The sequence below is a fragment of the Mesoplodon bidens genome, assembly GCF_964165515.1.
Source record: "Mesoplodon bidens genome assembly, chromosome: 16".
NCBI lineage: Eukaryota > Metazoa > Chordata > Mammalia > Artiodactyla > Ziphiidae > Mesoplodon > Mesoplodon bidens.
The window spans coordinates 35,434,670-35,459,901 of NC_138173.1; the positions used below are offsets into that span (position 1 = coordinate 35,434,670).

Here is a 25,232-nt window from a genome sequence, read left to right on the forward strand (position 1 = left end):
TCACCAACTAGGAATAAAGAGACTAAATGTGGGCACGTGGTTAAACTACAACGCGTCTTCACAGTCGTCCAGCACGTTTACAAGAAAAACACCATTGGGAAACCTCACAGGACAGAAGTGTTTTAACACCAAGAGAACTACTAGTTTTTAATTAAAAATCCAAACAGGGTGGGGTTGAAAAAATTTAGAAAGGGGCTGGAGCTGGAGCCATCATTTTTAAAAATTATTTTTCAATATAAAATGAATGAGCTGGAATAGACCCAATGTCTTGCTCTGTGGAACCTTGCAAAAGTGAAGAAACGTTGAGGGCTGTTTAGGGCAGCTGGCTGGTGTCAAAGCTGCCAGGATGCTAATAACTGCAGGCTGAGTCTCTTACTTCTGTGTGTGTGTGTATATATATATAAAGGAGCCTTTTGTGTTATGGCATTTTTTTCTTGCTGCTGTATTCACGTATCCCACTGCAAATCATCTTTCATTTTTCCTTCTGTTGACCTGGATATTATTTCTTTTCAGAAACAGGAAAAAAACCGAACATCTGTGTCTCCTTCCAATATGCTACACATCTGCGCGTTTTGTGGCGGGTCTTCAAAGTTCAGTTAGTAACCCACGGACGCCATTCATCTTCTTGTTAAAATGTCTACTGCTGTAGCCAATGCTCATGCCCTTGAGGGTTTTCCTCTTTTTTTCCATTATCGTATATAAAGAACATTGTGACTTTTAATGTTAGCATTTTTGCTTTCAACAGCAATTAGCAATCTCTTGGTTTGCTGTTTGGTAAAGCATCGGTTAATGAGGTCATCTAGTTTAAAATCCCAGCTACTGGAAAATAACAAGGAGGAGGTCAAATCTATCATTTCGTGTTATATTTTCTGCTCTCTTTTCAGTTCTCTAAGGAAAAGAAATCTTTGTTATCCACAGTAAGTCATTACGACCCGTTACTGGCCCTCTGTTTTACTAACACCTCAAGATACAGTTAGGTTCTCTCTTGCTGAAGTACTGAACCAGGATAGTTCACCTATAAACAAACAAACAAACAAAAAACAACTTTGAGCATCTGAGGATGAGGAATTGGTTTCACGTTGGTTGTGTTGTCTTTCCTCTGACAGTTCTGAGTGCACATCTAGCGAGGGGTTGTCTCTATGGTGGAAGGGGTCCCCGGGGTGGTCGACCTCGGGGTGGCTGCTGGTGGTGTGTCCATCGGGCTCCCGGCCCCACTGTTAGGCGTGACGGAGGAGCTGACAGCAGGCGTATCCCCCTGCTGCTGGGCTTGCAGGGTCTGTCCACAGATGTGGTGGTGCTTCTCCCAGTCTTTGTGCTGGCAAAACGAGCCACAGTATCGGGCTGTGTTACAGCCGCTGCAGGTTTCACTCGCTTTACGGCCACAATTCCAGCAACTCTATTGGAGAAGGCAGAAGAAAGTGAAATCCCAAATTATTACATTGACCAGGCTAAAGTCTAAGGAAATATGCTAGGCAGCACTACCCCCTTATTTTTCAGAACTATAAGAATGAAGAATCCAGGTGTGTATGTGTACACACACTAAACACCCTGAAGATGCAGGTTTTGGTGTAACTGCCCAGACTTTTCTGCCAAAAACTATTATGACATCTAAACAAACTGGTTGAAGCTCTTTTCCATTTTTACTATAAAAGCCCTTCCCTTTAGGTTTAGTTATCTTCACATCTAAATTCTCTGTTCACCCATACTAACAACTGCCTACATCTAAATTTTCTCCTTTCTAATACGACTACCACCATGGAAAGACTCAAAGATAGCACTCCTGGCAGAAGCTTCTTCCTTCTAGACACTAACAGGAATCACAAAGGGACTATGAGGATGCTCTATTAGACTCAAAGGAAAATAATGGACTAGATAGAGGATTCTATCCTCTGCTCTACCACAGACCAGAAAAAGTAGGGCATGTGTTTAGTTCTTCCCACTGCAGTCAGTTATTCACTGTACCCGACAACCAAATGGTAGGAAAGTCTCGAAACAATCCCCTTTACTTCAGCTCCCTGGAGACTGGATCCTTGGTTTGTTTTTTCTCTGATATATTCTAAGCACCCACAACAGTGCCTGATATATATAGTAGGTGCTCAGTAAATATTTGTGAAGTTTTAGGACCCTAGCAAGCCTACTGCCAATCTCCACTGGTGCTTTCCAAGAAGTGAGAAAAGCAGGCAGTGAGGCTGCCTCTGAGATAAAACGCATTGTGAATCTGGGGACAGACATACTAGAGATGGAAGAGCCCCTAAGTGGGACAGATCCTGGGGAATGAGGGAGTGTCAGGGAGGAGACTAACAATGACAGTGCCCTAAGGACCCTTCCAGGAGGAGGGGGAACCTCAGGAAGCCAACTTGAAACGTTGTGCTTCCTTTGGCAAGACCATCCCCATTGTGAAATGTTATAGCAAGTGATCTTAGCTTTTACCATTTCTCCTGTATCTTCCTTGGTTTTATTTTCTTGCAAAACAAACTTCCGACTGTAATCTGGTAACCCCAACCAGCTGACAGTATGTAGCTGTGTCACAGTTAAAATACATTTTTTAAAGCCCTGATGTATATGGATATTAAAAATCTCCCCACTATGTTCCCTGCAATTATTTTGCTTTCAGCATGTTGGTTGTGTGGCTTAAGGTGGGCTCATAAGCCTATTAAAAATGCCCCAGTGGAATGTCAGCCCATCACCCTGGTCTGTGTATGGCTTTACCACTGTGCAAAAATATGCAAAGCAATTTTTAGCACTCATTCTAATTTGGCTAAAAACTAAAGGAGCTCCTAGAGTCTTTCAAGTGCTGGAAGCCTAAAAACTCAAGAACTACAGCTTAAAACTTTTAGAAAGAGCTCAGCCCTATGTTCATATTTCTTTACCATTCAGAAAGTATGGCCCAATGAAGGGAAAAAAATTAAAACTTTAAGATCTCAAATTCTGGCCAATGGAAGGTGTTTTAAGTGGACATAGCTGAAGAAATCTAGAAGCTTGATTTATATGTTAATATCATAAATAAAAATGGAATTAAAATTAATAGTACCAGAACAAAGTAATTTTTTTTCCTACTTCCATTTAATTTAGCCAGGAAAATATCTCAAAAAATATGTACCTCTGATCAGAGGCCTCATTACCAAAATTAGAAGCCCTTCTTTCTCAAAATTAATTCAATCTTATTTCAAGGACAATGGTTCCACAAAGGCCTGAACAAACATGGGCCTGGCCCATCCTCCAGAGCAGCGAGGTACGACACTCATCACTCAAGGAAGTTTACTTCCTTGAGCTTTAGGCATTTAGAATAATGCCAGCTGGATCCTGGAACAAACTCAGAAATAAGTGAAATTCCTAAATTACATCAGAAAATCCCAATTAGAGAACACAGATCCAGATCCAAAACAATATTTTAAGGAAATTAAACATCTAATCTGAGTTAAGTGGCTTCTTTAGGAAATACCCTGGTGTGAGTCCTATCCGCTTTCTGGCAGAGGCACATCTTGGCAGACACAAGGCAGTAACTGCCCAGTTCTCAATGGCTCCTTCAGATTGAAATCAGATGTAGGCAACCTTCTCAATTTAAGTTGATTAAACACACAGACTAAACCAGGTAATTACAAATGCATGTGTTGGGGAATGGAAAGAGGAGACAGAATGGGGACTTCTTTATTTTTTAAAGTGTTTTCAAAGATGGGAACAATTTTACAAATAAAAAAGTGGAATTGTGCCAAATATAGAAACAGATGTTTTGGATTATGAAGCTGCTGGGAATGGAGCCTTTTTGCCTAGCATCTCTGGATTCTGACCCAGGATTCAAGGGCTCTGGCTAGCTTTACCTCCAGTCCCACTCCAAAGTTGCTCAATCCCATTCATTCACCACCCACCACTGAGACAAAAACAACCTTTGACTTTAGGAAGGTGCAACAAAGAGCAAGTCAAATGAGCTGGTGGGAAAAAACCTGCATATTTTTATTGCTGTTGACACTGCATTGCCATGAATGTATAGGGAACTTTAGCTCAAGTGTTCAACCAATGGAAATTCCCAAAGTGCATATTCCTCTTTAAAAGTTCATTAGAAGACAGACACAGCAATTTCTTTTAATTTCTCCTGGGTGGCTCTACCAAATTTCCTGTTAACTAATCCATACCTGTAAGACTGATGCCTGACCACTGGCACTCGGCCTCTCAACCATCACTTCTGGGAACTGTGCAATGTGCAGAATCTTATGAGTACTCTAATTTTAACCATTTTAAGTTTCTAAGCTTTCTGCCATTCACAAAGGTGGAAACTGCAAATTGTGTACGATACCCAGGGGTGTATCTGTAGGGCAGAGATTAAGGTGGTCAATGGCTTAATCTAATTTTACATTTTTCAATTTGTGCTTTTCATATTCAGGCTTGTATTACCTGATAGTTGCTTATTTCTTTCATTCATTCAATCATTCATTTTTCATATAACTGAGCTTCCCTTTCAGTCCTCTAAGCAATGATGCTGGTGACTGAATTACTAAAATAGTACAGAAGTCTCAAGAATACCATTTCATAGCAAATTTCATTCCCAAAGCCCATGGCACTTTATAGTCTCCCTTTATTTGTGATAATATTATTCCCTTTTCAGCAATAAGGAATGTTTTCCTCCCTATTATGGGAATCAGCAATTGGCCAAAATTAGGCTAGGACTCACATGAAAAATAGGAGGCAGAACACAACCCTCCCTTTTCTAAATGTACTGGTACTACATAGGGAAATGGAAATGATGAGTTGAAGCTTTTGGTGCCAAAGCTGCATGTCAAAGATTGTTGACACTTGTTTCATATCAGCAATTCTTTTTTGGCCCTAAGAACAAAATTATTTCCTTCATCTTATTGTTTTAGATACAGAGAGAATGGTCTTTCTGTCCTACCAGCAAAATAATATCCTTTCTGGTTCTTACTGTTGGAAATTCCTTTTACCAGAAACAAAACATTTTCTCCTAAAAAGTTTCTCCAGGTCTCACACACCTATAATTCTCCAGAAAAACCCTTGCACGCAAGTGATGTTCAATGAATAAAGTAGAATGATTAGAATTAAAATTCCCAAAATGTAAATAACTTTTATAGTAAATGATTTGCCTAGATATGAAATTACATAGGCAAGGTTTGATTCACTCAGGTCTTTGCACTGCAAACCAAATACTCTTTCCAAAATGCCAAGCTTTGCCTATTTCAGATCTTTCTTAGAGACTGTTTTGGCAGGAATAAGGTTAGGAGGGCACTTCAACCCTGAAAGTAGACAGAGGTTGGACCAGGAAGTCGGAACACCAAAGACAAGGTATCATGGTGTGTAATGGAAATGGCTTCCAATTTTGAGTGGCTTCAGTCACGCTTTCTTGGTTTTTCACTTCCAACTATATCACTTAGTGGCTTCAGAACTACAGGCAAGTTACTTAACCTCGTAGAGTGAGAGTACCTATAAAGTAGGAATCATAATGATAGGGTTATTCAGGATTATGTCAGTGCTAACTGAAGTGTCCTGATGTTCGGTGGGTCCTGAATAAACGGCAGGAACTAACACCATCTCCTCCTCTTGGCACTGGCTGAAAGCAAATGAGACTACATACCATCTCTGCATGGCACAACCTTTACAATTAGAAAGCTGGTGGCCCTGTGCCTCCCCTGATAGGCATTGACAGCTACACAGACAGAACATGAGCTTACTTCCACTTATACGTCATTAGTGGCCAGTTACTTTTTCTCCTTCCTCGCTGTCCTCCGACCTTCTGAAGATTTACCACTACTGACTTTTTCCCCATTCCTCCTTTTTAAAAAAAACTTCCCTTATTGAAAGTCCCTCTAACTTTGGTTTCAAGATAATAAAACTCTGTTTCTTATACTATAACCTCTTCCTCTTCTTGTTTTTCATTTTCCCCTAAATACTTGGCAAGGAGGGAAGTTGGCATAAAGAAAAGAAATATCCTTTCCTTCCTACACTCCCCCTTGGCAGTCATGGTCTTAAACCATTAGCTGTAAGAAAATGACTCTCAAACCTTCCTCCAGCCTTCATTTCCTTCCTGAGCTGCTGTCTCTTATTTTCAACTGCCTGTTCTATAGCGCCACCAGGATGCTCCTCTGTCACCCAAGTCAGTCATCCCTAAACCTGACTCTGGTGTGGTCCTTTTCGGTCACTGGCAACGCTCAGGCCAACGACTTTGTCATCTCATTGGAAACTCCCCTGAAACCTCTCAGTGCCAAACCCTACAGACCCTGCTTCCCCCATGGCCTCCCTTCCTTTCCAATCTCACGGTTACTATTCCTTCCCTGCCCTTCCTGTTAGAATAGCTTCTTAATTGTTTTCATTTTTTTCTCTCTCTTACATACTCACACTGCTCTTTATAAGGTGACTTGTTTATAAAATACTTCTACTCATCTTATTTGTACCTCTCAACCACCTTGCAAAGTGAGTTATAAACATTATCCCAGTTTTACAGATGAGAAAACCAAAGTTCCAAGAGGTGAACCACTCCATATCATTCCAGGCCCAACAGACCATCCAATACACCATGAACATCTATGGATTCAGACAGCTGGTCTTCTAATAAATGAAACAAATAGGCAAAAATCTTAGGTAACATAGAATCAGCTCATGCTGTGAGAGCTCCAAATTCTTCTGGGGATCGATAGGTCTGATCAGATTGTGAGGCTTTAATGGGAACCATGCTGGGAGACTGTGTGTAGTAACTGTGTGGTGACTACCTCCTACTGAGCCCACTTAGTCCATCCCCAGAGTCTGGGCCGCACTGCACAGGATCCAATGGGGATGGCTCTATTAATTCTAGAGGGGGTAATGAAGATGAACCTCCCAGAGTGACCTGTTCACACTATTAGGGCTCAGCAGGTTCTGGAAACAAAGTTTAAAGGTTCAGTCAGTGTTTCTGCTTAAGTGCCACAAAACCACCCAATATAAGCGTGTGCACTTCTGCACTTATCTAGGAATAATGAATAAAGACTGTTTCAATCTGGGGGAAAATATCACTTTAGTGGCTTAAACTTGAAACTAACGATTGGAACAGCACAATTACTTGCTCTCTGTTCGAGGCTCAATTCCAGCCATGTGCTTTGATCCCCTAAGCCAGAACAAGTTACGGATCTCAAAGAAAAGCTGTGGCAGGTTCCTTTTGAAATAGTCCAAATCTAACAATATTCACTGGAAAAAAAGACTCTATATGTTTACAGATAGGAAACAGAAATGAATACAGAAAAAAATGAAACGGTTGAAGATGGCCAGATTCACTGAATTTCCTTTCTTTTGATTTATGCTAATGCTAGCATTACAGTCTTGATGAAATATGTAATACATGTTAAAAGAGAAAGTACAGAAAATGTCATTTGCCTGTGTCTGCCTAAGCAGTCCAGTGTCATTCTAACGGTTAGTAATAATGATTATTAGTCTATAAACCAAAGTGAATTTAGAGAACTGGATGGGAATACCCTGAAGGAGTCGAGTGTACTGCCGTGTGGCTACTAAAGAAGTGGCCTGAGAGGCAGGCACCTGGGCTGAGGATCAACATGCACTCTCCTGGTTTTCACATTAGACAGCATAAACTATTTAGGCCTTTGTGCTCTATCTGCCCTTTCCAATCTACAGAGGAAATCTGTCTGTCTAGTTGAATTAAATAATTGATTTGAACTTCTTTAAATGTTTTAACTTTTGTTGTTTATTCACAAAAAAAAAATGAAGAAAGGTTACCTTTCACAAAAAACCGCTGGGCAGATCAAAGCCAGTAAGTTTTTAAAGGTTTAATGCTTAAGGAAGATCACCTGATGTGTACACCCCAAACTCTGCATGTCTACTGAAAAACCACAACTCTCTCCCTTCCTTGTCAGCTGACCAATCATCAAATCCTGCCCATTTTATCTCACAGGTTCAATTTTCTCCACCCCCAGCACCACTGCCAACCATCTTCATCCAACCATCTTCCTCCTCATCTGTCTCCTAAAACAGATCGGTCCCTCCTTTTCATTTCCTCTCATCTCTCTCCACACTGCAGACTGCGTGATCCTTCCAAAACACTCATCAGCCACATAGTCATCCTGTTTTCAAAGCCTAGCAAAGCTTGCCTTCCCATCTTCTCTGTACGAAGGCACTGACGTGCGCATGGCCCAAAAAAGCAGTGATGAGGCAATGTGGGGGTGGGGTGGGAGGTGGGTGGAAGGTGGCTGCTGAACAGCTCCTGATTATCCTTAGGTATCAGATGAAACAAAAATTTTTCCCAGAAGCCTTTACACTAAACTCTACTAAGACTCATAATTTAGTGATCTGACTCTTCTAATGAATTATAGTGAACAAGAAGGTAGGAACCACTGTATCTTCAGTGCCTAGCGCTGTCCCCCACATAGAATAATTTGCTATTGACAGAATAAATAAATAAATGGATATAATTTAGAGTAATATGTATCAAATAACAAACTGCCCTGGGCAGGTTGCAAACCTGATTTTTAAAAAAAATGTCCATAGGGTACAGTTTTAAAATCTGTATCCAAAAATGACCTTCATGATGCTTATTTCATTGTTCTGGAACAATGTAAGGACTGACAGCATGCTGAGAGCTCCAGCGTGGATCCTGCCAACCCCTAGCTGCATGACTAGCCATGTGAGCTTCCTCACCTGCAACATGATAAAATGATTACATCTCAAGGTTCTAGCCACCGTATGAGATGAGAAAACCAAAGCTTTTAGAGGTTTAGTGGTTTTCTTGAAATCACAGGATTATAAGAGATGGAGCCAGGAATTAAATGTGGCTCTCTGGCTCCCAAACCTTTCCTCCTAGCATAGTCTACTTTAAAATCCTTGAGAAATGTCACCGAAGACAAGGGTAGTGCTATTAAAGATCAGTTTCTCAAGATACCCAAAAAGAAAGAAAGAAAACAGTTACTTTAGAAGATCACTCATATCTAGATTATTTCATCCTATCTACTATTTCTAGTTACTGCTCGATACACCATATTTTTATAATGCTCAATACCAGTGTCGAGCTCATATATTTTTCTGGATAAATATTAGAAATAAAGGTACACAGCTTATAGATACTAAAGAAATACAGCATTATTAGCCAAATATAAAGACTCAATTCTCAATTTCTCCAAGATATTTATCTTTAGAATTTAGTGACCTATAAAATACTCTTAACATGCATAACAGCCCTAAAACGTTCATATGAAAGTGATAATGTTTTAACGATGGTAACAACTGTGCCTCACAGTATTACTAACTTGAATAGAGCAGGACAAATTCTGTCCAAAAGATGCTAATAAAATTTGTGTTTTCTTTCAAAAACACAATACAAAGTCTTTAAATATCTTAGCCATAAGATGCCAGTAAAACTGAATTTATGTCTAAATTCAAGTTGAATTTAATTCAACAATGGAAAAGTCTGCAGTTAAAGGGTAGATACACTTCCCTTTGTCCCTCTTTTCCCGAGAAACTTTCGAATGTTGAAAATCAATTGCTTTTGTCCCCTTGTTATTCATCTGCTACACATTAAATAGAAACTCTGGGTATCGAATAATTCCCACAGGGTCTTTCATCTACAGACAAGCCTGGTACAAATTAAATTCTTACTCTCCTTCACAAATTGTAGATATGTGTTTTAGTGGACCGTTGATTTATCAGCTTATGCTGTTGCTAGTTCAGCATGGTGTGACTAGCTAACTGTAGTCCTTATCTAAGGGTCCTTTGGGCTGGGGATTGTGGTGCTGTGTTAATTAATGCAGAGCGTTACCATGTTGCTCTGACTTTAGTCTCTGTTGAAAAGGCATTCTGTTAGACACTGTGCTTTAGTTACTTCCCAGATCCTTCTGCCATTTAGGCTACGTGCGTATGTGTTTTAAATATACTGTAATAACACTAAATAATATTACCTCTGGCAGTGATGTTATGCTATGAAATGACCATCATAATGGTTATTACAAATCATGTGCAAAAACAGACTGTGCAGAAGATCTCTTAGAAATGTTTGATGCAAGCATTGGTTTAGCATTGGACTTCAGAACCAATAGTTAAGAAAATGACTTTGATCCCTGGCCTGCAATATGTCTTCAGACTACACAGCTTACACAGGGTCTCTCTCCTAAATCCCAGCTGTTAGAAGGAAACCACACACATATGCTAACACGCACACACAACAGAGTTCTGAATCTAAATAGTGCTAGGAAGTTCTAAGAATTTCACTTTAATCTGTTACCCACCACATATATTAAAAACCTTTTATGGCAGTTGTTCTTTTAGGCCTTTAATAAAAACAAAATTTGATCAGCTCTTGGTCAACTCCACAAGTGCCAAGCCTCTCCAAATTACTCCAATTCCCCACCCCCGCAAAGATTCGTTTGTCTCAACTCCAATATCCGCCTTTACTTGTGATCTCCTGAAATCGAAAAGGCCCGCCCTCATTAACGGAAGCATCTCCCCAGGGAGTCTTCCATCAGGCGCCTCACCTCGCTCGAATCTTCCTGCTGGTTGATGACAGCGAGAGCGTCCTCCGCCGCCTGCCGCTTGGCCTCGGCCACCGTGCGCTCCATCTTGGCGCGCTCCGAGGTGATCATATCGTGCGCCTTCCGCTCGGCCTCGGACACGGCCTTCTGCAGCTCGGTCATCGCCTGCCGCTTCACCTCGTTGACCGCCTCCTCTGCGTGCCAGGCGGGCCGGACCGGACAAGAGAACAGCTCTCTGTTAGCGCGGGACCTGGGCTACTGATCGCTGTTACACAGAATGCTAGACAACATGCATGACTTTCATCCCAATTACTGGGCAGTTCTTCCGGCTGTCTAAAGAACCACATTTTGGAAATTCATTTTAAGAGAGCAAAGGCTGAGATTTTTTCCTTTAATTTACACTCCTGGGAATATCTTTTAAACTACTGTAGCATCACTACAACTTTTCTACCAAACTAGTACCCCAGAAAGGATTCTGAGACCAGACTAAGTAGACAAAAGGCGAAAATAACCACAAGAAACCTGCCTGGATAATTCAGACACATGAAGAAGGTGTTTTGCTACAATGCAATAGGTTAATATGAACACAGGGAGTACAGGGGTAAAGCTTTCAGGGAAAGAGAGGAAGGGAATAGATTTTACACAGACACATATGTAAATGCAAAGTTATTTTGCTAGTAAAAGATACAACAGAATAACGAGAAGGTATCTCATAACAATTAATCCAATGCAGACCTTTTAAAGAAAATTGAAGATGAAACATACAGAAGATCCAGCTTTTCTTTTTCTTGTCATTTCCTGAGTAATGTGGACATATGACTCTATAGACTAAACGGTAGGGATTAAAAAAAAAATCATTTTCTCATTTCCAGACTTTCAGCTGTTGTCCATCTACTGAATCAAATATAAACAGTCTTGCATAACCAACTGTTGCACTGGACAAATATAATTGAATCATACTGCAGGCCAAAACAATCAGGCCTGACTACAAACCTGCAAGGTGTCAAATTAGCTCTTTATTTTTGGCTGTGGAAAGGGTGCAAAGATTTGACTAATGTACAACATAAGATTGACAACTAAAACAAGTAATTTCCATTTTAAAAAATTAACTGTTCTAATTAACAAGGGAAAATATCCTCCCCCTGAATTAGTTTATCTAATTTTCATCTTTATTCAAAGCAAAATGACAATGATTAATTGAAAATTTAATAAGCAGTAATTATTAACTTGGCAAACCTACTACCAATTAACACTCTATTAAAACTAATTATGACATGTTTCATTCAAGTGTTTGCACTTAATTGTTTCACTCACTTGAAAAGCACCTTAATTAAATGTTCTGTTTAATTAAAAACATAGATTCCTAATAAAAATGTTTTATTGTAGATTAAAAATGTTAAGAGATGCAAATACCCCTATAGTTCCTTAAATTTCTATAGTTATATTTCACACATCCATAGTTCATGACTTGAGGATCATGAAAAGCCCTCCACTAATAATTAACCATGGTGACTTTTGTAGCCTCCACCATTTTCCCAGAATTATTTCTGAAGTTTGTTCATTCATTTGTAATTACTGTCTGCTAGATTTTATAAACTAAATTATAGGGAAAGATCCAGACTGGAAATATTAACTAAAATATGTTAAGCCTTTGTTGGTTGCTTTAAGATATGTATTTAAAATCTGAAAACAGAGCACTGCACAGAGCTGGCAGCACCTTCTTCACCAGGAGGTGAAAAGATGCCTTTATTATCCTATCATAAATGACTTGGGGCACCAGGGAAGCACTGCCCTTCTAACTATACAGTCAGGGTCTAATTTGGTTTGAATATTCAAGGTGAATTAAAATTCTATCTAAGTGGTAATACAGGACAATAATTTTTGCTTACGATCAAAGCTGTAGCTTGACTAATTGTATATGCAAATCAGGCAATTTATATTTAAATTATGCATTCCTATTCTAATCCCACAGGCACATACAGATCAGCAAAGAGAATTGGTAGGACATGTGCAAGGTGCTTGAATATTTATTACCAACTGCAAACATTCACTGATCGTTTGAAAAAGAAATATACTGAAGAAAACAGTTGCAATTTAAAAACTATATTTATGGTAGACTTTTTCCAATTTTATAAAGACCTTTAAACTTCAGAGTGTATTTTGTTATCTTTGCGGTTGCTTTTAAAAATACTACTTTTAGGGGAAAACTGATATGGCCTTTGACATTTGTTAGGACTCCAAATATTTAATATGTATATCATTATATTATTATATTGTATTATTAGGATTACATGCAAACTTAGAATAGGCTCTGTAGGTTAAATAATTGTGTTGTATGAATGTTAATATCCTGACTGTGGTAACTGTACTGTGGTTACATAAGAAAATGTCCTTGTTCTTAGGAAATACACACTAAAATGTTTACGGTAAAGGGACATCATGTCTGCAACTTACTCTGAAGTACTTAGGTGAAAAATATAACGCACAACAGAAAAAGAGGGAAGGAAAGAGGAAGAGAGAAACAGAAGACATCAAAGCAAATATGGTGAAATAGGGAAAATTGGGAGAAAGGTATATGGGATTTTTTAATACTATTTTTTGCAACTTTTTCTGCAAGTTCGAAATCATTTCAAAATAAAATGGTGCAAAATATTACATGATGTACTTTCAAGCACAGGATATACTTTTTGCAATTATAATTTTCTCTGAAAAGAAGATGCATGGGTTATAGTACATTCAGTTTTAGAGCTCTGCCCCTTTGATATCTTTCAAATGCTTTAAACTTGATTTTATTTACTTATCTTTTGTCACAAAGGTAGTGTATAATAGTTTCATTGCAAAGACACACTTTATAGGTTTTTTCCTAGGGAAAAAAAAATGCCCACAGCCAATTTTAGACTCCTGGGGGGAAAAGCTTTCAAATTTTAACAGGCTGAGTGTAGACGTCCCGTTCTGCCTTTGGTGTTTTCCTCATGTTGGAATGCCTTGACACTTCGGACACTAGAAATGCTTTCTAAGAAGCCTATAAAGATGAATATTATAAGCAGTTACTTGAGACTTCCAGATGAAACTGTCATCTATACTTTAGAGATTCAATATACTCCTTAAAATTTAGCATCTATCCATAGAAAACTATTCCCAAACTGTTTTTATGCAGCAGATTAGGGATATCACTATCCCTAAGATAGTGATAAGAATACGAATTTAATGGACACTACTTCCAAGTCAGATTTTAGACTGAAGACCTAATGCCGATGGATAGGCACATATTAAAAATATTTGAAACATGGTTTGATAAGGTTTAACCCTTCTTAGAGAATGCATGGACACCACATAAACAAGTATCGTTCTTCCCCTCCTCTGAGTCCCCACGATGCAAAGTACACCCAGAACTGGTTTCAGAAACCCACAAAACAGACAAGTGAAGAAAAATAATAGTGGACTCAATAGATTACAACATGTCAAGTTAAAAAAAAAAAAAACTGATTAAGTGGAAAGTACATAGTGAAGTTTTGAATCTGCTTCCAATTGCTTACCACTTATGGTAGGATTTCCTTTGTGCACAGCTATTCAAGTTGACTTTCCAACAAAGGTGGTATATGCAGAAAAATCTGCTCTCACTTCACAGCAGTCAAACAAAGGCTTGAGTAGATAATAGCACAGAAGGAATTTGGACTGCACGACTTCACTGTCAATTTTTCTTTATGAACTATCAAGATTTAACTTAAATACACATAAATAGGGAAATGCAGAGATTCTATCCCTCAACATAAAAAGTCATCCTTGTGCTATCCAAAATGGCAACTCTTTGTACCTATTATTGGAACAAATTGAACTGACAGCTTAAAATTGGGGAAGAAAAATGGTCAGAAGAAAGATGTAGCAATTCCTTCTCCAGGTAGGTGGCACCCAGCACATTTTAACATCTTACGAGTATCCCATGACTATTATCCTGGTAGAAAATCTTCTTCTTAGAGGCAATGCTCTAAATCTGGTAAGACTATACAGATGATATATATAGATATATATACACACACACACACACACACACATATATACACACACACACACATACATATATACACACACACACACACACACACATATACACATATATAAACCTTAACCTTTAGGCTGAATGGATCTACCTGATTTGTATACTGGACATGCAAGAGATCTTTCTCTGGTTCTTAATCTACGCTGCTATACTATCAGATTTTGAAACTCCTTGTCACACTTACAAAAGGAGTTATTTCTTAGAAAATTAAAAAAAAAAACAACCACAAAACTCGAACAAGAGCCAAGGGACCAGAGTCACCAAGTTGCACAGATCTATAGACATAGCTGTGTCAAATCAAAACCCAAATAGAAATCTTCTGTGGGGGAAAAACCCTTTCCTCCTTGATTGGGGTTCTCAGCCCTATACTCATCTGATCGTCTGCAGAAACAGCATTTTCCAGTTTCTCAACTCAGACAAACTATTTTAACAGTTGGGAGTTATAGTAGCTCAAAGCCACATTATGTGTTTGCAATGTCATTTTTAACTCTTGAAACAGGTTTGTGCTTTATCTCCTGAGTTGGTTTCTTTTTAAAAATAAGGTTTTGGCTCAACTTTTACAGGGCTGGTGTTCTACCAAGATTCTGCCAGATCTGAACTTCTTTAAGCCCAATAAGTCAATGAGTCATCAGAAACTTAAATCTACTTCAAAATGCAGAACAATATCCCTTAGTGAAAATCAGATAGTATACATGGAAAGGAAAAGTTGAAATTTAGCAACTTTGTCATTTAACTTAATTTAGTTCTGGTCATTGAATATTAATTAGCACAAAAGATCAACTTTAAAAACTGGTTGTAACCATAAAATTTCTGAGTGCCTCAGCAAGTGAACTAGATTTGCTGTGATACTTTTAAAAAGAATTCAGGAGATATATGTCAATTATACCCCAATTAAAAAAAAATTAGAAGAGAAGGCTGAAGTAAAACACCAGACGTTGTTTTCATGAAGGAAAAATTGCATGCAATCTGAGACCTCAGGCTTCCAGCCTGAAACCATTATAGCCCCTGAAAAATGGGGTTTATAACAGAAGCATCACCAGACTCTCATTACAGTAGCACTAGCAGATGCTACTAAAATAAAAACTATTTCATGTTCTAATCAGGCCTGGTTTAAGAATATTCATCAGGATTTTAAAATTTTGTGTGTGGGGGTTTGTTTTGTTGTTGTTAGCAGTAAAGTCCCTTCTTGTCATTCTTCACGTCACTTCATTAACAACTGCACACAGCTGCCAGAACACTAAATTCGTGTTTTTAAACAATTCTTACCAGCTTTCTTCCAGATCTCCTCTGGCACATATCCAGAAGCAGGCCTGTGAAGGAATTCCCGATGTGCATCTATGAAAAGGATAAAAATCGGTGGAGAGAGGAGGAAAGCACCATAAGCACTGTTATGTCATTACACAGGGTAGAAGCAAGCAATGCCCACTATCTCGGCTTCTCTACAAAAACATAGTTTTAAAAGGCTGGGCATTTCACTTCTAAAAAATAAACAAAAATAGCAAGACCAGTCATCAGAGTGCAAGGAAAACAGGTCATTGGTCTAAATGACTTGTATGCTCAAAGCCAAAACAACTCTAAATATTTCATTATACAATATGATATTTGGGAACACTGTTCCCAACACTCCTTAAGTATGGGAATTTCTATGGGTATATTTTATTTTATTAAAGAACATAAACTGTATCTGGTAATTTTCTTTTTTTTCAAAGTCAAATTGGTAGTTAGAAAGTCAAATGTTAGGGTAACATAATTTTCACACAGCTCTGATTCTACCACCTTTCAATAAATAGTGAGCCTGACTCCATGGCTAACCGGATCTAACACTTAATTACTTTAAAAAATCTTGATGAGCATTAAAAATTCTCACAAAAGTAGATCATATGGATTTGATACGGATGCAAGCAAGCAAGAATCATTAGAATGGATTCACAGATAGCCAGTTGACCAAATATAACTAGTACATGACATGGTTTCTGGAAAAAAAAAAAAAAATGAAGTTCCACTTTAAGTGAAATGCTGTGCTTCTATGCTGGCCAAATTTTAAAAGTTTGAGGAAACAGATCATAATAAAGCTGATGTAGAAATGCTCACCTCCAAAATAACATCTTCATGAAAATGACATGAAACCTTTCATATATGTTTTTATATATGCTTGAAAGTAAAGTGTACAGTCTTTCAGAGATAAAATATGCACTAAACTTCTTCCATACTGGATTTTCAAATTAAAGTCTATGTATTTAGAAGTTTGAGGGGAAGAAAAAAAAATCATTTTAACTTTTATAAATACAGCAATCTTTCAACCCATGATAAATTTCAAATAATTGAAGTTTTCTCTACATGTATAAGAAATATTAAGTAGCAGACTTTTTAAAGAATACTTTATCTAATGTATGGTAAAGATCAAAATAAATCCAGTCCTGTCTTCTATATTTTATGGAGCTACAGAATGAGAAAAGCACAATCAATTTATCTAAGTATATATCATTTTATATTTGAATGCCTGAGACACATTTGAATATTTTGAATCCTTTGAGGGTACATAGATTATCAGTTGGCCAGAACATAAAATTTCCACAACTATTCTGAATTAGCAAAACCTTATTATAGCTTAGTGAAGGGCGTATGGAAACTCTCCGTACTATCTTTGCAATGTTTCCTTAAGTCTAAAATTATTCCAAGTATAAAAAAAAATTTAAAGTTTACATTATAATTTTATGACTACTTGATAATCAAATGGACTGGAAATACCCATGCATTCTCATGTACACATTCATTTCTATACAGTAAATGATGAAAAGCAAAATGTCTTTATTTAAGTAATTTTCATTTGCTAAGGAGCTTGATAAAACCGTTTGATGCATATACGACTTCAAAGAAATATCACGTGGCTAAATAGATTTGTCAAAATTACCTTTCACATCATTATAAAGTGCAGTCAAGTTCAAGTTCACATTTAGCCACATGACACAGTGAAACAGAGATTTACTTAAGACAACTTTTAGACATTTATTTTTAGGAGAAAAGGCTTTGGCTTAAGAATAATTTACTGCATAAGAATAGATTTGTAAAGTCTGAAGACAAACAAAAAAAAATGCTTTCTCCACAGTAGCAAAAAAAAAAAAAAAAAAAAAGAAGAAAAGTTTTTTTCAATTTACTGGGTTAAGGAAAGAGTTATAACTTTATAAAAATTATTTTTTAATGGGGCATTATTATTACAGGGAACAGGAAAAGTGATGTTAAGTTATCCAAATACTAATTACCAGCCCTAGGCAGCACAGGCAGAAGAGTTTGTTCTAAAGCCCAGAGAAGGTGAATCTTGGCTTTGCCACCTGCTCTCCCTGTGACACTGGGCAAGTTAGTTTCTCCATGTCTCAGTCACCACATCTGTAAAGTGGGGACAATACTACCACATTTGAAATTGCTGCTGTGAGGACTCAGTGAGGTACTTCCTACTACATGCTTGGCATGGCACATCTTAAACTCTGATTAGATGTTAGTGCTACTCCCATCATTATTATTTAGCAGATTGCCCAGTAAGAATGGATATACAGTCATCCTTTGGTATCTGACGGGGACCAAGATCTGAGGATGTTCAAGTCCCTTCTATAAAATGGCATAGTGAATAGTGCCGCTCTGAACATAGAGGTGCATGTATCTTTTTGAATTGCAGTTTTATCCAGATATGTATATTCCCAGGATTGAAACAGAAACAGACTCACAGACATAGAGAATAGACTTGTGGTAGTCAGGGGCAGGTTGGGTGGGGGAGGGATGGATTGGGAGCTTGGGGTTAGCAGATGCAGACTATTATATATAGAATGGATAAACAACAAGGTCCTACTGTATAGCACAGGGAACTATATTCAATAACCTGTGATAAACCATAATGGAAAATAATTTTAAAAAGAATGTATATATATGTATAACTGAATCACTGTGCTGTACCACAGAAATTAACAACACTATAAATCAACTACACTTTAATTAAAAAAAGAAAAAAGCATGGTATTTGCTTTGGATGCTAATTTGTTTGCTACACACATCCTTTCCTATACTTTAAATCATCTCTAGATTACTTATAATTTATAACACAATGTAAATGCTATGTAAATAGCTGCCAGCACATGGCAAATTCAAGTTTTGCTTTTTGGAACTTTCTGGAATTTTTTTTCCCAAATACTTTTTTTTTTTTTTTTTTTTTTTTTTGTGGTACGTGGGCCTCTTACTGCTGTGGCCTCTCCCGTTGTGGAGCACAGGCTCCGGACGCGCAGGCTCAGCAGCCATGGCTCACGGGCCCAGCCGCTCCGTGGCATGTGGGATCCTCCCGGACTGGGGCACGAACCCGTGTCCCCTGCATCGGCAGGCGGACTCTCAACAACTGCGCCACCAGGGAAGCCCTTTCCCAAATACTTTTGATGTGTTGTAGGTTGAATCCATGGATGTGGAACCTGCAGATATGGAGGGCCGACTGTATACTTATTTTCTTATTTAAAAAAACTAAGGTGAGAAGAGCACCGTAAAGTTTCTTTTTTCACCCAGCACTGACATCCAAAGGGCACAAAACTTTAGACAAAACAAAACCATTGAAGAGGTTTGGATTAAGTAATATACACCAGTAAATTTTTACTCCCTCAGTACATGTCACTTGGGAAGAGAAGTTATGTCTATAGTTAGCAATTCACTGTCTGAACCCTTGATGGGAAGTCCTCAAACTTCTTAGATGATAACTTTTATAAATTTTATTCAAACCTCATGAATAGCCCCCAAATTTGCTCAAAGATAGATAATGTACTGGAGTCAACTGTGCACCCACCGCCCCATGTGCTATACAGTCGGTGTAGATCGTGAGGATCCATATGCCATATGGGAAAGTTGTGCTGTATTTCACCTTCTTGGCTACATTTCCCTAGAATTCTCAATGACACAATGTCATATTCGCATAGAGTCAAACTCCACCTAACCTAGAACCCTGATAGAAATACCAACTCCAATCAAGCAAAAGTTTTCTTAATCCTATCCTGCTTTATAAAAGAAAGTGTTTTTTTTTCTCAAAAATAGCTGCAGAATATAAAGGCAAATAAATTTTTTATATAATACACACCTAATTACATATATATATATACATATTTTACAATATCCCCTCCAGTTCTAAGTTACTGTGTCCTAGCTAAGCATTGGGTGTACCAACAGAAAGAATGAAGTGATGACAGTAGAGGTACTGCTCAGAAACTATTTTGATTCACTGACAAATACTACTTTAATAGCTACAGAAACTGAATGACTAATTTAATATTTTCTCTTCTGATTAAGTAGCAGCAATAACAGAGTCCACAAAATTGAGTTTAAAAAACCAAAACAGGGCTTCCCTGGTGGCGCAGTGGTTGAGAGTCTGCCTGCTGATGCAGGGGACACGGGTTCGTACCCCGGTCCGGGAAGATCCCACATGCCGCGGAGCGGCTAGGCCCGTGAGCCATGGCCGCTGGGCCTGTGCGTCCGGAGCCTGTGCTCCGCAACGGGAGAGGCCACAACAGTGAGAGGTCCGCGTACCGCAAAAAAAAAAGAAAAAAAAAAAAAGTGAAAAACCAAAACAAATCCTGAAATTGATCAATATTACAAGAGATAACTTCTCTCTTAAGACTTTCTTATTTTAGATTATGGTGAATCTAGACAAACTTATGCAAAACATTCTAAGGGTCAGATTGTGAAGAAGCTAATTTTTAACCATTAAATCTTGACCACCTATAAAATATCAGTTGCTGTAAAATAGATGGTTGTTCTAAAATGTAGTGGTGAAACAAAAACAGAAGACTCTGTATGAGATGGTTTAAAATGTGAAATGTATACATATGTAACTATTGAAAGATGGAAAACTTATAGAAAAGACCTTATAAATTAAGTTTAGCTTACTTTGGGACGCAAACTGCTTGGGGATGAAAGAAGAGGAGGAGGGGAGCCCCCAGAAGATACATCTATGAAATGAGGAGCCCAAGTCGAAGTGGGGGAAATGTTTTAAGAAATGTGAAAAGACAGAAAAAGCAATCTATGATGTATGGAAGAGATGGAAGATGCACTACACTTACGACAGATGGAGACCATTGGATACTAGATACAGCAAGGGCCGCCATCAATATACATGAAGGGATGAGCTGATGGCCTTTGGAGAACCAATGTGACCTCATATGACCCAGGACAGCAATGCTCAAAGCTTGGCAGCACCTATGTTATGGCCTTCATCCTGTAGTGGGCAGAATGAGGCTGTGATCATGACAGTATCTATTACAAAAACCATCAAAACAAAGGAAGGGTTAAATGAGTTCATCTTTAGAAATGTTACTTATTTTTGTTTTAAAGGATAATAAATCCAGAAATCTCAACTTTATGTTCAGCAGCCCAACCCAACCTAGAAGCCAAGAACTACATTAGGATTTTCATCTTTAACAATAAAAATACCTAATGCTGTAGGAGGCAACCATCTCTTCTTGTTTTTCAAGGATGGACATATTTAACTAGTAGTCACGTCTTTTTTAACCCAGTATACTAAATACAGTAGACTCTTTAAAATACAGTAGGCACTTTACATTAGGAGCTCAGATGCATCGTCTTGAAATGAATTTCATGATGTAATTTAAAAGGAATCAATACAAGTACATAAAATCTAAACTTTTATATGCAGATATACTCTGAATAACTTGTTTGTGGTTTTTATAATCTGATAGTACAGAAGTAGAAAAATATATTCCTTTGGATGGGAGTAAACTATTTTTCTATAGCCCTCTATTATGAATTAGGGTCCCAAAGGTACAATAGATTTACTGTATTTAAGACGGAATTCCCCTTTTCTTGTTTCTGTGCCTATTAAATAAATTAGCCACCTAAACATTACTGCTTGGAAATACTTTTGGAATGAAAAAATACCTAAGAATCTACTATAATTTCATGAACTTGTGTGCCAAGCAATAACACTAAATTTACGTACCGCTCGCTACTCTCTAAACTGTGAGACTGCATGTTAGAAATCATAATAATAGCTATTATTTATAGCACATCTACTATGTGTCAGGCACTGTCCCATATGCTGTATAACTATTAACTCATTTAATAAAGAAACACCTATGAAATATGTATTGTTACCATCCCCACTTAACAGATGAAGAAACTGAGGCAGAGAGTTACTTGCCAAAGGTCACAAAACTAGTAAGAACCAGGGATTCAGATCCAGACATCTGCTCAAACCCTGTGCCTTTAACTTTCATGCTAGATTTCCTGAGCATTGAGACAGTAATGAGAAACTCTATAAATCAATCATGTGACAGTGATAAAACTTGTCAGCCAAAGGAATTTTAAAATATTAATTTCTCTACCAATTACTTGAGGCAGGAGGTGGTATTAATTCAACAAACTTCTGAATTTCTAAGCCTTCTGTGAATGATCAAGTTGATGTATCATTTCATTTAAAACAAAAACCTCTTTCTGAGGTTTAAAAAAATAGTTTTTAAATTGTTTAAAAAAATTTAAAAATTGTTTAAAAAAAAAGTTTTCTAATTTTCTTAAGACTTGGATATTTGGAGTTTTTTCCTGGAAAGCAAGTGAGTTATAATAATAATACAAATAATTAAAATCTATTATTTCAAGGAAAAGTGTATTATTTCGAAAGTCCTTCAAGATAACAACCTGTTTTTGACTTAAAGAGTAGAAATAACATTATGGACTTAGTGTGTACTCAACTTTAAAACTGTTTAAGAGGCTACTCATTTAAAATAGTCTTTACTTAATATCTGGGGGGAACTCCCAAAATTCAATTAGTAATAGATTAATCATGTTATCTTACCAATCCCTCAAACTGACTTAATACTATGGATATATTTCAAAAGCGAGAATGAGAATGAGTTTAACAAACACAACACAACAGTCATGGAAGTTACATTTTTCTCTGTACAGTCACCAAATACAATTTAAAATGCTAAAAATGAGTGTATGACTAAATGTTGTCATTGCTTCTAAGATAGGAATGTGACTAGGGCAATATTTTGAACTAAAGATATCTTCTACAACATTATTCTGAAGGTCTCATTTGAGACCAGACAGCAGCTTAAGAATTAAGAGAATCCAGCTAAAGGAAACACATGCAGAATAATCATAGGATATGGAGCTCTTAGGCATATCCATATGCCTATATCCATAAATTCATATCCATAAATTTATCAGTCAATATCCTTAATCCTTTAATTACACACACTAATACATTCGACTCCAAAGCCTAAGAGAAAACCTCAGAAAGCACTTAATGTAAACGATTGTGCCCCATGATCACAAACTACCTGCCTTATTTATAGCCATAGCCCAGCTCACAAGATGGATGGAACTCGAAGACTTCAGGAATCTACTAGCAAAAGACACCAGTGAAATATAACTGTTGGATGCTAAAACTTCCATACTGTGTGGCTCTTGACAGGTTCTCCCTATGGCTGTGGTAAGTTTCTTTAAAACACAATCTAGGGTTCAGTGTCCCTAAAGAAGAGGACTGTTTTAACAGAGTCTCAACAAAGAAATGAACTACTTGTAGTCTTTGAAAAATACAATCTATAAAAGCTTAAAACCAAAGTGATCTCTCTTTTACCAAAAATATGAATTCATTAAGCATCATTAAAAGTAAAGCAATTTGTGGGGCTTCCCTGGTGGCGCAGTTGTTGAGAGTCCGCCTGCTGATGCAGGGGACACGGGTTCGTGCCCCGGTCCGGGAGGTTCTCACATGCTGCGGAGCAGCTGGGCCCGTGAGCCACGGCCGCTAGCCTGCGTGTCCGGAGCCTGTGCTCCGCAGCGGGAGAGGCCACGACAGTGAGAGGCCCGCGTACCGCAAAAAAAAAAAAAAAAAAAAAAAAAAAAAAAAGTAATGCAATTTGTGTACTCTTAAGGAGTTTTTAAAACCAAGTTTATTCTTTTGATTACATAACAGGGAAACTAAACCTAGCTTCCCGGAGAACGATGAACACTTGCATCATTAGAATGCGTGACTATAGGTGATTATATGATAACGGTCCTATGTTCAGTGTGCTGAATATAACTCACATAGGTCTGAAATCCTATCCATTTCTGAAATTTTTCTTTTACAACAGACAGAAGATAATATTAATCCTGTCAGTGCAGAGGACTGAATTGAGTGGCCTGCTGGTATGGCCACTAGCTATCTCCTTGCCTATCTCTTCCACTAGCTTAAAAGTTCCTCAAAGGAAGGAATTAAGAGCATTGTTCCTTTATTACAGTGCCTAGCATGATGCCAGGCACACAGTAAGCCAGGTTCAACAAATAAGCACTGACTCGATGAATTTGTTCAATAGAGCCAGCTAAAATGGATATTTTTACTCCCAAAGTTTTAATTTAAGGCTCTCAATTTTTGCCTAGATTGGATGATTACAAATATTCTCTTTATTATTATTATTAGCCAATTTTAGTTCACAATACAGAAGTAAAAAGCAAGATGCTTATTCTATTCTAAACAGTTTGGTTTAATTTGGTTCAAATTAAACTTAAACCTATTTTCACTGCTTGCCTTAACATAAGCTAACAAATAACACTTTTCTCTTTAAAATATCCTTTAGAATAATGTCTGTTGGGTAAATTAAGTGACCTGGAATCTTCCTTTATTTAATGCTTATTATGGCAACAGACATTCAGCATTCAGGGATTAGCAGGAACCTAAGTGTAAAGGAAACTTTATTGACTAGGAATCATTTTAATAAAAAAGATAACGTGATCAATAGCCAGATAATATACTTCAAGTTTTAAATATTTGATAATCAGCCATGGATGATAATGAGGCCAAAGTCACCAGCTTAATCTGCACACAGGTAATTAGTTTTGTTTTTACAGCATGGACTGTACCCTAACCTAAGCTAGGTAGCAGGTGTGGGGCTAAACACATAAGAAAAATGAGATGAGAGAACAGGGGTCAACACAAATCCATCTCCATTAAGTTGACTCAGACTGTATATACAAGTAGTGGCCAGCAACGTAAATGACAGTAGCTTATTATTAATTTAGGAAAAAGTCCACAGGCCACTCAAAAATTATTTCAGGTTCAAATTTTCTTTCCATATACTTGGGATTACATTCTATTTATAACCCCAACAATTCCCAAATCTCAATACTAAATACGGCTACATGTATGCATTCAATTTCTAAAGCATTGCTATATTAATAGTCCTGTAAGTTACTAGAATTAATAAAATCACAGTTAAGCAATCTAAGTTAAGGTCATGGAAGAGCTACATCTCTATCACTGATTTTCAAGTGGCAGTGGGCAAACTATAGAGCCCTTAGGTCTCTTCCTGGAAGGGTTTTGAGATAAATTACTCTCAAACACTAGGGTGCAGCAGAATTCCCTGGAGAGCTTGCTAGAAGCTCCAAGCCCACCCCCAGAGATTTTGTCTTTGCAGGTTGGAGACAGGGTCCAAAGAGCTGTTTTATGAAGGAGCACGCATTTTAGTGATTCATGTGAAATTCTGGTCCAGCTTTGAAGCTGTGTCATAAGCCCAAAACATTAACCTAGAAAAGGAGTTTAATTTTTGTAACTACCTCTTTCTATGCCAATCTGCCTAACAGACAAGACATATTTGAGGATATAAAGTGTTTATTGTTCTACAATTCCCTGTATAGCCTTTATTTTTGAAAAGACGAGTTAAAAATAAAATCAGCATTAATAGCATAAGAAGTATCTGTTCAATATGTCC

The 25,232-nt window shown here is 37.6% G+C and overlaps 1 protein-coding gene across 4 annotated transcripts in view; it reads right to left on the bottom strand.

Annotated features, from left to right (window-relative positions):
- Nucleotides 1–848: 848 nt before the first annotated feature.
- The window catches only part of RUNX1T1 (RUNX1 partner transcriptional co-repressor 1), a 135,303-nt gene continuing 110,919 nt past the window's right edge, over nucleotides 849–25,232 (bottom strand). For all 4 annotated transcript variants that reach the window (XM_081258071.1, XM_081258070.1, XM_081258073.1 and 1 more), the window contains 3 exons: nucleotides 15,772–15,840; nucleotides 10,452–10,642; nucleotides 849–1,396 (listed from right to left, as the gene is read on the bottom strand). In XM_081258071.1, coding sequence (XP_081114197.1) covers nucleotides 1,121–1,396; nucleotides 10,452–10,642; nucleotides 15,772–15,840 — 536 coding nt within the window. In that variant the 3' untranslated portion in view covers nucleotides 849–1,120. The remainder of the gene's footprint in view (nucleotides 1,397–10,451; nucleotides 10,643–15,771; nucleotides 15,841–25,232) is intronic.